We start from the raw sequence: 14,134 nt of genomic DNA, 5'->3' as shown, positions 1-14,134 counted from the left end.
GGGACACGTTTTCAGACGCTGTCTCCCAGGAGCTTTTTCATTTCCAGACGTTTCACGTGGGAAGCAGTCTCTTTACCAGGGAACTCAGCACCGCCCTTGCCCTTTGGTAGTGATTTTCTGTTGAGAACCTGCCTTGTCACACAATGATTTCCAAGTGAATTCAGAGCAGATTGGGAGTCACAACCAAAAAAAGGCCTTTTCTTCAATTCGTGATAAACGGCAGACTGACTTCAGAGAGACTTAAAGGAGTTAAGGAATGAGGAAGGAGTTGTTAGGAAAGGGGCCAAACTGGGGATTGCGAACCCTTTAACTCAAGTCCCAGGAGCATCTCCTACACACATGCGCAGCGCCCCCTGCTCGGTCCCGCCCCTAGCCCTTCCTCTTAGTCCATGACCAATTAGGGTAGAGGAGGCGGGATCCCGCTGGCCGCGGTGCTGCTTGGGTAGCATCCTTGGTTACTGTTGCTAGGGCAGCGGGTCTGCAGGAGGTGGGAGTAGGAAGTTTTGGGGAGGTCAAGGGTCAGTGCGGAGACTGTTGGAGATGGTGAAGCAGACGATCCAGATTTTCGCTAGGGTAAAGCCCTCCGTGCGGAAGCAGCAGCAAGGGGTACGGGTACCCGCCGCAGGGTCGGGCGTGGGGCGCGTGGGGGCCCAGAGCGGGGGGCGGGGCGCGGGACCGCCAGGGAGACTGCAGCCCCGAGGGTGGACAGGGCTCGCCCACAGCCTCAGCCCCGCACCTGGCACAGCTGTGCACGCTTGTGCACATGTACCTGTTTGCACACTCACCTGCGCCGTGCCCCATCCACACAGGGCGCTCCTTGCACTCTTCTAGGCCAGTGCCCCCGCATCCCCCCCAACCCTGCACACACAGCTTGGAGTTGGGGATGATGGGTCCCCATTGGGGCAACCAGTGTGCAAGTATTACAATGCATGCTCTAAGTGGAATCGTACAATTACAGACAAGTGTGCACACGTGCTTTCCACGGATTTTTTTTTTTACATGCGTTCATAAAAGATGCTCCCTGTGTCCCGACACACTCCCCGCCCCCAGAAAACATTAACCTTAACCGAGGTGTGTGCTAAATAAATCTAGAAGTTTGCAAAGGTTGTGAAGAGATCCCCTCTCTGCTCCTGGGTGAGCAAGGTCATGACTGTTTGGAGAGAGCACCACTTGCCAGGCCCCTTTTCCAGTTTACTGTTGGTCCTCTGCTGGGGCTCCTTGTCCTCCTTTTGTATGTGTGGACGACGCCATGTGGTAGGTTAAGTAACAGGGCGCCCAGCTGGCGAGTAAAGGAACTGACTTGGTTTAATTAACTTAATTTATTCTTTGTCTTGAGACAGGGACTCACTTTGTAGTCCCGCCTGGTCTGGAACTCAGTCTGTAGACCAGGTTGGCCTTGAACTCACAGGAAATCCACCTGCCTCTGCTTCCTAAGTAATGGGATTAAAGGCACGGGCCACCACTCCTGCCTTTATTTTTTTAACTTTACATTTGTACCAAGAATTTTAATTGCCTTTTCACTCTCTCCGGTTCCTCTCTCGTCTTTCCACCTTTTCCACACAAATCTGCTTCCCAAAGAGTCCCCTCCCCTTTCGGGTCCTTTCTTCTTGTTGTTGTTGTTTGGTTGTTGTTTTTTTCAAGACAGGGTTTCTCTGTGTGGTTTTGGTGCCTGCTCTAGATCTTGCTCTGGCTGGCCTCGAACTCACAGAGATCCACCTGGCTCTGTTCCCCCAGTGCTGGGATTAAAGGTGTGCACCACCACCGCCCAGCCTCAGGTCTTATTATTTATTTATTTATTTATTTATTTATTTATTTATTTATGCAAGGCTCTGAGTTTAAATTTAATTAAGGATTTTGAAACTTACAGTTCCTCTACAGACAAACAAAACAAACCCCCAAAAGACCTTTTCCCTGACTTCCAAAGTGTGTATTCAGGCAATTTGATTCATATTTATGAATGCCTAGAGTAAGTGTCTAATTAGTAATGTTTTACTTCTATTCTTTTTCAGTGTTGTATGTTTGCAAATGTGCAACATTCTGGCATCTTATAATTTAGCTTTGTTCTCTGGTAATTTATGTTCTTAAAACAAGGAGATTATAATGTCTCTGCCAGCATCATCAGTGGCCTTTATCCCATGAAGATCATTCAGGAGAAGCTGTAAGAAAAGACCCCAGAGAAATATACTAGTCATTTAAAAATTTTTTATTTGTTTTTATTTTATATGTGCAAGTGTTTTGCCTGCATGTGCATATGTGTACCACATGTATACAGTGCCCACAGAAGCCAGAAAAGTGCATCGGATCTCCTGAAACTGGAGGTACAAGTGGTCGTGAGCCCCCTGTGGGTGCTGTGAATAGAACCCTAGTCCTCTTGTAAGAGCAGTCAGTGCTCTTCAGCACTGAGCCATCTCTCCAGCCCCGACGTTAATCATGTTTGTTTGAAAACATAAAACAGTAGGGAGAGAACTGTGGCATCTCTGCTCCTACCTCTCCTTGCAGTTACCTGCAGAGACTCTTTGATGCACATGCGACTCTGACCTCGGGGTTGCTTGGCAGCCAAAGACAAGTTCTGCTCTGGCGAGGACATGGGCAGGGGAGAACTGGGGATCTCTAGAGGATCCCGGTACCCTTGCCTCTACCCCTCAAATGCTGGAATTACAGGTGTGGGTCACCATTAGAGGCGTTTGCTATGAATGCTGACTGTTTTGCTAAAGCAAATGGAGAGCCAGAATGTTCTTTAACTTGTGTTAGATCATTTCTTCCTTCTCAAATTCAAGAAATTGGGGCAAGAAGGACAAATACAAAGCTATGCTGGTGGCATAGGACTGGAACCCCACCTACTCTGGAGGCTAGGACAAGACTGAAAAATTCAAGGCCAGCCTGGACAATTTATCCAGACCCTGTCTCAAAAAGAGAGAGCTGTATTGGTATGTGCTAAAGCATTTTGGTATGGTTGAGGCCCCTATTGCAGTCCAAAGTTCCATTAAACAAGAAATACAAATCTATTCATGGCAACAATAACAACATTTGATTGCACATGTGTGATCCTAGCACTCGACAGGTGAAGAGTCAGGAAAATCCCTGATTTCGAGGGCAGCCTGACTGTTCTTTGCCATTCTTGATGAACACAGAATGGGTTGTGTGGTCCTCGAGGAAGTAAGCTTAGATGTCGCATCATGCTTTTATGATGTCAGATTGTCATAGAAGCTCCTTATGCTTTAAGCACAAGCAGCAGAGAACAGGAGTTGACACATACCTAGTTAGTGTCCTTCAGAAGCTTCACCATAGCAGGGTTCTTACTAAACTTCGTGGTTGTCTGTCTGACTGTGAATGCTGTTTATAGTAAAAATCAAGATCAGTTCCAAGGCTTCATCCATCTAACTCCTTGAGCCATAAAAACAAAACAAAACAAAAAACAGTTATACCAATTTATAGATTAGGCCAGACCTCATGGCACTTACCTGTCAATCCTGGCACTCAGTAGTAGTGGTTAGATTAGGGGGTGCTGAACCAGGAGAACTGTTGTGGGTTTGAGGTCAACTGGGGCCCCATAGTTTGAGCTCCAGTCAACTCCAGTAGTGTTGGCTACTACTGTATGAGACCCTGGTTTTGTTGTTGGGCTTTTTGTTGTCATTTAAAAAAAATCTGGGTAAGGTGACACAGACCTTTAATTCCAGTATAGGGAGGCAGAAGCAGGTGTGTCTCTGTGAGTTCAAGTCCAATCAGGTCTACAGGTCTACATAGTGAATTCCAGGATAGTCAGGACTTTACACTGAGACCCTATCTCAAAATCAACACAAACACACACACACACACACACACACACACACACACACACACACACAAAAGAGAGAGAGGAAGTGTGAAAGCCACACTATTAGCCTAAAGTGTCTGATTCAAAGAACTTCTTTTTCTTTTCTTTGGAGGTGGCAGTGCGAGGGTTTGAACTCACGGCCATCTGGATGCTAGGGAAGTACCTGCACTGTCCCACCTCCTAGCTCTCAGGGACTCCCCAATGCCTTAAAGAATGTCTTCAGCACAGTGGTGGATATTGGTTTGCTATCCCAGTCCCTCCTTTTCTGATGACTGTGCATAGAGAGATACCAATTGTTTGTAAAAATATATTTTTAATTATGTGTGAGTGTCTGTGTGGGTATGTGCAAGTGAAAGTGAGTGCAGATACCTTCAGAGGCCAGAAAGGAGCAGCAAATCCCCCACAGCTCATGACTCTGGTTCCTGGAAACCAACGCTGTGTCCTCTGGAAGAATAGCAAGGCTCTTAACCACTGAGAGAGATCACTAGCTTCCACTCAAGATACAGATTTTGTAAAGTCTATGTCGCCTCTCAGTTTTGTGTATTAGTGTCATACACACTCCTCTTACTCACTATCTGTTACACTAGCAATGCCCTGCCCGCAGGGTAGGTTTTTTTATGTTCTTCTCTCATATATTACATCCTGACCACAGTTTCCTCCCTCCTCTACTCCCAGTCCCTTCTCCCCTCCACTCCTCTCCCCCAGATCCACTCTTCTGTTTCCCTTCTGAAAAGGGCAGGCCTCTCAGAGATACCAACCCAAAATGGCATAACAAATTACAATAAGACTAGGCTGGACATATTAAGGCTGGACAAGGCAACTCAGTAGGAGAAAAAGTGTCCCAAGAGCAAGGAAAAGGGTCAGAGACAGTCCTCATTCACCTTGTTAGGAATTCCACAAAAACACTAAGCTACACAACCATAACATACATGCAGAGGACCTAGATCAGACCCATGCAGGCTCCCTGATTGTTGATTCAGTCTCTGTGAGTTCCTATGAGCCCAAGTTAGTTGGTTCTGTGGGCCATGTTCTTGTGATGTCCTCCACCCTCTGGCTCCTACAATCCTTCTCCCACCTCCCCATGATCCCCTGAGCTCTGCCCAGTGTTTGGCTGTGGGTCTCTGCATCCATTCACATCAGTTGCTGGATGAAGCCTGATGATAGTTATACTAGGTTCTGGTCTAGAAGTATGACAGAGTATCATTCGGAATCATTTTGTTGACTTGTTTGTTTGTTTATTCATTTATTGCTGGCTGTAATGTCTCTTGAGAGAGAAAAAAATCTAGTCAGAAGCCTTGAACCCTCAGATGCCCGGCTTCTTCTTCTGTTTTCAGAAATTTTATTTTACAAAATGGCGTTTTAACCTGGACTTTTCATGGTTTTTTAAAGTAAGATGTTTCAGTTAGAATCTGGTTAGGCCAGGCATGATGGCACATGCCTTTAATCCCAGCACTTGGATTTGGGGGCAGCAATAGATGCAATAGATGGATCTCTGCCAGCTGGGTCAGCATAGAGAGATCCAAGCCAGTCAGGGTTACAAAGTGAGACCCTGTCTCAAATTTAAAAAAAAAAAAAAAAGAATCTGCTTTGGAAATTATTCATACTTTCTGTAAACTTAGGGTTTCCTTGGGTAGGAATATGACTCCTACCCTCTAATCATGCATCTAAATGAGTCTAACTTAAACAGGAAGTCCTGCCTGCAAGAAAGTATTTAATTTCCTGGTGAAAGACAAGCAGTCTTTTTAAATCTTCTTTTTATGGTGCATTACAAAATACTTCCATTTGCATTACATCATCTGTCCCCCACCTCCAAGCACTCTGCAAAGGAGCCTGGAGATTTTGTTTCCCACACTTTATGTATAAGAGACCTTTGATTCTGAGAGCAGTGGCTGGTCACACACCTGGTAATTGGGTTCAGCATGTAGACTTTAAATTGCAGGGTTTCTTTATAGCCTTGAGTGTTGATTTTCCTGGCCAAGAAATAAAAGAGTAAGTAGGTGACAGAGACAGGAATTAGAAAATGGACCATTGTCAGGGTCTTAGGGCCTCTATTTCCACATCGGCTTGGAAAGTGGAAGTGATTCCTCCCAGGTCACTTAGTAAGTAGTGGCCTAGCTGTGATGGAGAGCACAAGACATCAAAGGCATGCACACATATCTTTTCAAGCCACACAACTTATCAAATTCCTGAAGCTTGGGATTTTGGGGGGATATAACCCCTGTTAACTCTCTGAGAAGGTTCAGACATCACTATTGGGACTCTGTATGTGGTTCACACATGCTCAGAAGTGCTTATGGGCTGTAGCAAGAGTGTGAACTTCTTCTCCAGAATGGGGAAGCAGTGCTTAGCATAAAATTTTCAAGGGTCTTCTCAACGACAAGGATGTATTTATACAATCAAATTTGGATATTAGATCATCCAAAGATGATCAAATCCTTGATAGAATGTCATGGTGATTTGAAGGAGAATGTCCCCCATAGGCTCAGATGTTTAAATACTTGGTCCCCAGCTGGCGGCCCTGTTTGAGGAAGTTCTGGAGCCTTTAGAAGCTGGAGTGTCGCTGGAGGAAGTATGTCACTGGGTTAGGCTTTGTGGGTCTATAGCCTCACCTGCTCCCAGTTCACTCTCTGCCTCCCATTTGTGTTTGAAGATGTGATCTCTCAGCTCCCTGCTCTGGCTGCCTGCTGTCAGGCCTTCCCTCTGCCATTATGGACTCTCCCACAGGAACCACAAGCCAAAATCAGCTCTTGCATAAGTTGATTTTAGTCATGGTGTTTTATCTTAGTAACAAAAACTCACTAATCCTAGCATCAATTTGGGTTTTAACTCTTGTTTTGTTCTATGTATTTGTTTAAGCCCACTAACAGTTCAAATAAAAATTTACACATTAAACTGTGCTGTGATATTTTGTCATAAAAGTACAGTTTTTGTACCATTACCATGCTCATCGTATTCAGGTCAGAGGTCATGCTGGAATTTTACCATCTATATCCACCTACTGTTCTTGTATTTGCAGATTTATTCCATAGAAGAAGATGAAAAGTTAGCACCTAGCTTGGAAATTCTCTTACCCCGAGATCTGGCGGATGGATTTGTGAACAATAAGCGAGAAAGCTACAAGTTTAGGTAAGCTTGTGTCCCTTCTTTGTTTCTGCTTCGTCCTGAGCAAGTGCTCGTCCCGTGTCAGCTTCTGCTGCCAAATCACCAGCCCTGTTTCTGTGGCAAGCATAATATGTCCATCTCACCTGGTACACAGAACTCACGTTCGTTACTGAGCCCAAGACTAAAAGGTAGGTTTCCGTGTCTGAGATTACTGCAGGGCTGGAGAGATAGATGGCTCTGCCATAAAGTGCTCACCTTCCAAGCTTGAGGACCTGAGTTCAGATCCCTGGAGCCCATGTGAAAGCTGGACAGAGTAATGCACCTAAGATTCAAGTAAGGGCAAGATGGGAGGCAGAGAGGTGGAGCCCTGCAAGCCCTGGAGCCAGCTCACCTGGCAAAGTTGCAGGCCAATGAGAGAGCTCCTTTTGCAAACAGAAGTTGGAATGAACCCTGAGTATGGACATGTGACACTGTACTCTGACCTCCACAAATATATTGTGAACACGTACACCCTACCACACACAAATATGCACACACATGAACACACACACACACACACACACACACACACACACGCACACGCACACACGCACACACACACACACACACAATAAAGATGCAACATTGTAGTCTCAGATTCCAGCTTTAGTATTAGGATTTTCCTGCTCTTGTTCATTTTCCTGCTCTTGTCCTTGCATGAAGTCCACACATGTATAATGTTATTAAATGTGAGATGTCCAGTCTGTGTATTAGTTAGGCAGCTTTATTTATGAATAATACACAGGTCTCAGGTGCATATGTACACATTCAATACCTGCGATGTCCTATGGAACATCCATTGGAATCATGTCTGTCCTGAAATGAGGTACTCTATAATGTATTCATTTATTCTGAAGATTAAATATAAAAAAATTAAGAGGATATATAATATATCAGGAACCTTTTCATATTGATCTCATATCATAGTGACAAAAATTTGGATATATCAGGTTAAATATATTATTCTGATTAATTTCCCAGGCTCCTTTTTTTTTCCTTTTTCTTTTTTTTTTTTAAACTGAAGCCGGAATACTTCAAATAACATATATGGTTGGTTTTAAATTTCTCTTGGACAGTGCTTAACCATATGGTTTGGGTGAATGTCCCAAGCATCCACTCCTGGGCATTCTTCACTGCCAGCCTGAGAGATGAGAGGTCCATGGGGACAGGAAGAACAAGGCCCTTAAATGGAAGAGTGCTTGGCTGTTTGAGGAAAGAAAGAGGACCATGAGGCTTACAGAGCAAGCAAGGGACAGAAGGGAGGAAGACAGGTCAAAGGGCATGGAGAAGCCAACTTATATAGGAACTTATGAGTGACTGAAGCTGTCACCTCAACTGCCACAGGCAGGAAAAGGGTGATGCTGAGGAGGATGGACTCATCACATGCCTGTTGCAGTAGCATGGCATTAGCTGACCTTGCAGTAGGATGGTCCTTGCTGACCTTGCAGTGAGATGGCACTTGTTGACCTTGCAGTGGGATGGTCCTTGCAGTGAGATGGCACTTGCTGTCCTTGCAGTGGGATGGTTCCTGCTGACCTTGCAGTGGGATGGTCCTTGCTGACTGCCAGGAGCCATCCCTGGCGGTGGATGGGTCCTGCAGAAGGTATAAGGAGTCAGCGGGAGAAGGAAGTGAGCCAGGCCATGGAGGTCAAGAGAATCTTGCAGCCAGAATGTTTCTTTATACAGAATTTAGTTATCAGGGATACATTCATGATGTTCCAAAAACATAGATCATATAATTTTGTTTTTGGACATGTGTTTCACTTCCTTTTGCTCATCTTTTAGTCATCATTAATAAACTATGACAGAACAGAATCATTTCCAATTATTTCCCCTCAAGTTTTGGCATCATTAATAAACAGAGTTATCATTCTTACTCATTAACCCCATGAGCCAATTTTTTAGAATCTAGAGGCATATGACAGCCTGTGCTTAGGCTGGTTACTTTGGTTGCTTCAAGAACACTAGACCAAAACAAAATCTTCAACCACCCTGGGCATTTTGCCATGTCTCAGTGTATTATTAATTCTTAGTGGTCAGAGTGCCCAGGAAAAATCCTCAGGCTAAAACTGCTGCAGTTATTATTTAAATTCTGGTATAATACAATCAATGTTCACATTTATATCCTTATAGAATTTGTCTATATGTCTAATCCTGCCTGGCATTCTGTTGTTCCCTGGTAATATGACCTTGTAGTGGCTCTACATGAGCTAACTCCTAAGAGAGGCAGGTCCTGACACCTCATACTTTTATCATCTTTCCACTTCATACTTTGCTCATCAGTATGTCTCTATGTAGGGCAGAGTTGTATGCTGTGTAATTGTCTGAGTGTACAGTGGGAAGAGGCTTGTAATCTGAACTGTGGACAATTCCTCTATCTAGCCCACTGAATCTTGTTGACCTTTAAAAATTTACTTTGTTTTGAATATCTTGTTCCTGTGTAAGTAGAGGGACAGATGTTTCAAGAATGTCTCATAGCCTTATGAAGAGACCTCTGGCTTCTTCTTTATGTGTCACAACCTCCAAGGCATAGGGAAGACCTTCAAGTAGATAAGAGTATCTCCCTCAAAGTGGGGGGGTAGTATGTTCAGGACTTTCCTGGGTAAGCTTAGAAGCAGCATTCCTGGGAGAAGGCATAAATGATTCATAAGGAATTTTCCATCAACCCAATATCCTCAAGTTGTACAAATATTAAAGGTGCCCTAAGTATGTAACAGGTAGAGATAGAAACCAAAGGTGGCATGGCAGCCATTATGCAGCTCAGCTTTGCTGGATCTTTGTCAAGCAGTTGTGCTGACTTTGTGACTTCTGCCATTCTTTCAGATATGGCTGTGCCATCTCCCCTTTTTTTGTTGTTTTAAAAAGATGACTGGAAGGACAAGAATAATCAAAATAAGCACAAATCCTAGGATTACTCCCAAATTAATGATAATAGGTCAAAATCTATAGGTCCTGAACAAAAGTGAGAGAGTATAAAAATCTGTTTGTAACCTCAGAAGCCAGGGTGGACTCCGATTGAGTTGTACTAATGGCTATACTTTGTTGATGTAAAGACTGAATATTTATCGCTAGTTAGAAGTGTTCCATAGGCCATGGAGGTAGGACCTAACCTGTGCCTAGGTTATCTTAGAAGTGTTGTATGTAAGTGGAGTGACATAAATCCATTTAAACTGTGAATGACAGGAGACAGTTAATCTAACCTTAATATATTGAATTTGATTACCCATAAATAGAACTGCTTTTTATAAAGTTTTTACCCTAGCCTCTAAATTTTTTCATTTCTTTCTTTTGTGATAACATTTTCTGAGTACTGATTAACATGCTCTATAGTATGAATCTGTTGTACTCAGGCAGGATGGTCCTTGCTGACCTTTCATTGGGATGGTCCTTGCTGACCTTGCAGTGGGATGGTCCTTGATGACCCTGCAGTAGGATGGTCCTTGATGACCCTGCAGTAGGATGGTCCTTGATGACCCTGCAGTAGGATGGTCCTTGATGACCCTGCAGTAGGATGGTCCTTGCTGACCTTGCAGTGGGATGGCACTTGCTGACCTTGCAGTGGGATGGTCCTTGCTGACCTTGCAGTGGGATGGTCCCTGCTGACCTTGCAGTGGGATGGCCCTTGCTGACCTTGCAGTAGGATGGTCCTTGCTGACCTTGCAGTGGGATGGTCCTTGCTGACCTTGCAGTGGGATGGCCCTTGCTGACCTTGCAGTGGGATGGCCCTTGCCGACCTTGCAGTGGGATGGCACTTGCTGACCTTGCAGTGGGATGGCACTTGCTGACCTTGCAGTGGGATGGCCCTTGCCGACCTTGCAGTAGGATGGCACTTGCTGACCTTGCAATAGGATGGCACTTGCTGACTTTGCAGTGGGATGGTCCCTGATGACCCTGTAGTAAGATGGTCCTTGCTGACCTTGCAGTGGGATGGCCCTTGATGACCCTGCAGTGGGATGGCCCTTGCTGACATATGCAGTAATAATGTAATGGGGTAAGGTAGAACAACTGTAGCAGCGCCTCCTTGGTGGGAAGTAGAGTGCTGAGAAATGTCCCTTGTATCCAGTTCTGCATTCATGGATCTAACCAACCTAGGTACTAAATAGAATTAAAACTGTCTGTACTGAACACACACAGACACTTTTGTCATTGTTCCATAAACAGTATAGTATAAAGCTATTCACAATTTTGTATTTCTAATCTAACTCTGGGCATTCATCTGAACTTGTTAGTAATAAAAACGGTCTTATATGTCCCTGCAGTCTCGCCACTTCAGGTGAATGTGGCCAGCGGACTTGTGTAGGCAGGCATGTTAGCCAAAGGTCCGAAGGCACCACAAAAGTTGCTTAAGATGCCCTCAGAAATTTCACTTGAGAGTTTTTACTTTAAAGACTGTATCCTCTCCACTTTTATTTTAAAAAATGTTAAGTGACTGGGAAGAGATCTCAATTGGCAAAGTGCTGACTTTGCAAGCACAAGAACCTGAGTTTGATCCCCAGAACATACATTTTAAAAGCCAGACGTGCCAGGCGGTGGTGGTGCACGCCTTTAATCCCAGCACTCGGGAGGCAGAGGCAAGGGGATCTCTGTGAGTTCAAGGTCAGCCTGGTCTACAGAGCGAGATCCAGGAAAAGCAGAAAGCTACACAAAGAAACCCTGTCTCAAAAAAAAAAAAAGCCAGACGGAATGGCATGCTTATAATCCCAGACCAGGGAGACAGAGTCCCTTGGGCTTGGTGGCCAGTCAGCCAAGCCTGCTTGGTGAGTTCCTCTTTTTAAGACAAAAGGTAGATGAAACCCGAGGAAAGACACCAAGGTTGTCTTTTGACCTCCACATGCACGTCCAAGTATGTACACACACACACACACACACACACACACACACACACACACACACACGAGAGAGAGAGAGAGAGAGAGAGAGAGAGAGAGAGAGAGAGAGAGAGAGAGAGAGAGAGAGATTTAAATGCATGGAAAACTTAAGAACAGGCCAGTCAGTGCTCTGTGGCAGATCCTCTTTTGTGATGTTTCAGTGGTTGCTGTTAGCACCTCACCCCACTGCAGAATACTGTCTCACCTGAGTGTCTTGCTGTGCTGGTGGCTCCCAGAACTCTGTCCCTGCCGTTCTGATGAAGACCTAGCTTTGCAGGACAGATCAGTCTTTTCTGACTTTTGAATCATGGGGAAGAAAAATGAGACAACAGTCCCCCAAAGCTGGCATCACTGTCAGAGAAGGGGCCACCTAATGCATGAGCAGTAAACTGCAGTTTAAATGCTGTACATTCAGGGATCATGCAGTTCACACTTACAGTCTTTCCTCACAGGGCAGACATCAGAAGCCCAAGGGCCTTTATACCCCATTCTTGGGTTTCCAACCCATGCAGTTCTGGAGGTTTGATTCTGATACCAGCCACAGATACTGTCCTGTTGTGGAATGTTTGTTCAACTAGGCAAAGATGTGTTATGTCTGTTTATGTTGCATTTGTTTAACTATGTAAAGATGTGCTGCTGTTTCACCTTGCCTGCTTAAGGCCCCTGATTGGTCTGATACAAAGCTGAAAATCCAATAGCTAGGCAGTAAAGGGATAGGCGGAGCTGGCAGGTAGGGATGCCAGGGGCCAGACAGACAGACACAGAAAAAGCAGGAAAGTAAGACACATGGATGGAAAGGTTAAAAAAAAAAAAAAAAAAGCGAACAAGGCAAACTGTAGATGAAGAGAAACAGGTTAAATTAAGTTATAAGAGCTAGCTAGAAACAAGCATAAACTAAGACTGAGCATTTATAACTAACAAGAAGCCTCCATGTCATGGTTAAGGGGCTGGCAGTCCAAAAAAGCCTGCTACACTGTCCCTCTGGAGAGCTAAAAACACAGTTATTATGTGGTTCAAAGCTGGTGTGATTCTTTCAGAGGGGGACAATTGTATAGATCTTGTCAAAGCCATATTGTTTACTCACCATTTGCAAGCAAGAGCACAATGACACAGTGTGAAGGAATGACAGGGAAAACATTGTGTTAGGTTAGCTAAGCCCGGTGATGTCAGTGTGGGGTCATTTACAAACGTGTTTATGAAAACAAGACTCATTAATCCAGTAGCATTAGAAGGCTTGGCTTTGAGATAATTACCATTTTTACATTGCAGATTTCAAAGGATTTTTGACCAAGATGCAAAGCAAGAGATCATTTTTGAAATCATTGCCAAACCAGTGGCAGAGAGGTAGGATTTCCCAGACTCTGGCCAGCGGGCTCATGGCTTTTCATCTTGTCTTCAGTCCTCTGGTAATGGCCGTAATTTGCTTCCACATATCAATCATGCACTCTGGCCTCAGGGGGTGAAACAGTGATAACATTAATTTTTCATATCAATAGCTGTTTGTTTGGAGTCATATTGTGAGCAAAGCAAACCAGAGATGAAGACAGTCCAGTGCGGGCTGGAGTAATGACTCAGTGGTTAGGAGAACTTTCTGTGTTTGCAGAGAACAGGGTTCAGTCCCCAGCACACACATGGCTGCTCATAACCTCCTGTAACTCCAGCCCTGGGGATCTAACACTCTCTTCTGGCCTCTAAGGGCACCTACACACCTGTATACATACTAACATGCAGATGCATGCACACAAACACATAAAGAAATCCTTTAAGAGGTTCCATAATCCAAGGATTGTATAGGCTGACACTGCTCAAGGTGGTGGGGCTACTGGTATTGGAAATTAAGATTGTCTTCTAACAGTTATTTAGGTGTACTTTTCTTGGTTTAATATTTCTTTTATTATTACTGTTAATCATTTTTCATGTGTCCCTGTGTGGTATATATGTGTGTGTTCATGTGTGTGTGTTTGTGTGGATGCACTTATCTTTGCTTGAGAGTGTGGGAACGAGAGGTCACTGGACGTCAACATGGAAATGTCTATCTCAATGGCTTCTCTGCCATATTTTTTTAAGACAGAGTGTCGGACTGAACCTGAAGTTCACCATTTCATCAAGAAAGACTGGCCAGTGAGCACCTAGGAACTGCCTGCTTCCTTCACAGTGATGGGGCTGAAAGCATACACTGCCATGCCTGGCTTTTTACATCAGTGCTGGGAATCTGAACCCAGGTCCTCATTCTTATGTGACAAGCAAGCACTTTACCCACGGAGTCATTTCCTCAGCCCCTCAGTATTTCAAACAAATGACTAGATCGATG

At 44.5% G+C, this 14,134-nt stretch overlaps 1 protein-coding gene across 1 annotated transcript in view; it reads left to right on the top strand.

The window, feature by feature from the left end:
- Positions 1-506: 506 nt before the first annotated feature.
- The window catches only part of Kif6 (kinesin family member 6), a 304,808-nt gene continuing 291,180 nt past the window's right edge, over positions 507-14,134 (top strand). Inside the window, exons 1-3 of the mRNA XM_036168128.1 lie at positions 507-606; positions 6,831-6,940; positions 13,093-13,167. Coding sequence (XP_036024021.1) covers positions 541-606; positions 6,831-6,940; positions 13,093-13,167 — 251 coding nt within the window. The 5' untranslated portion in view covers positions 507-540. The remainder of the gene's footprint in view (positions 607-6,830; positions 6,941-13,092; positions 13,168-14,134) is intronic.

This window comes from Onychomys torridus, chromosome 18 (assembly GCF_903995425.1).
Source record: "Onychomys torridus chromosome 18, mOncTor1.1, whole genome shotgun sequence".
NCBI classification, from domain to species: Eukaryota; Metazoa; Chordata; class Mammalia; order Rodentia; family Cricetidae; genus Onychomys; species Onychomys torridus.
The sequence above is the reverse complement of the archived record's forward strand: the minus strand, read 5'-3'. Positions and strand labels throughout refer to the sequence as shown.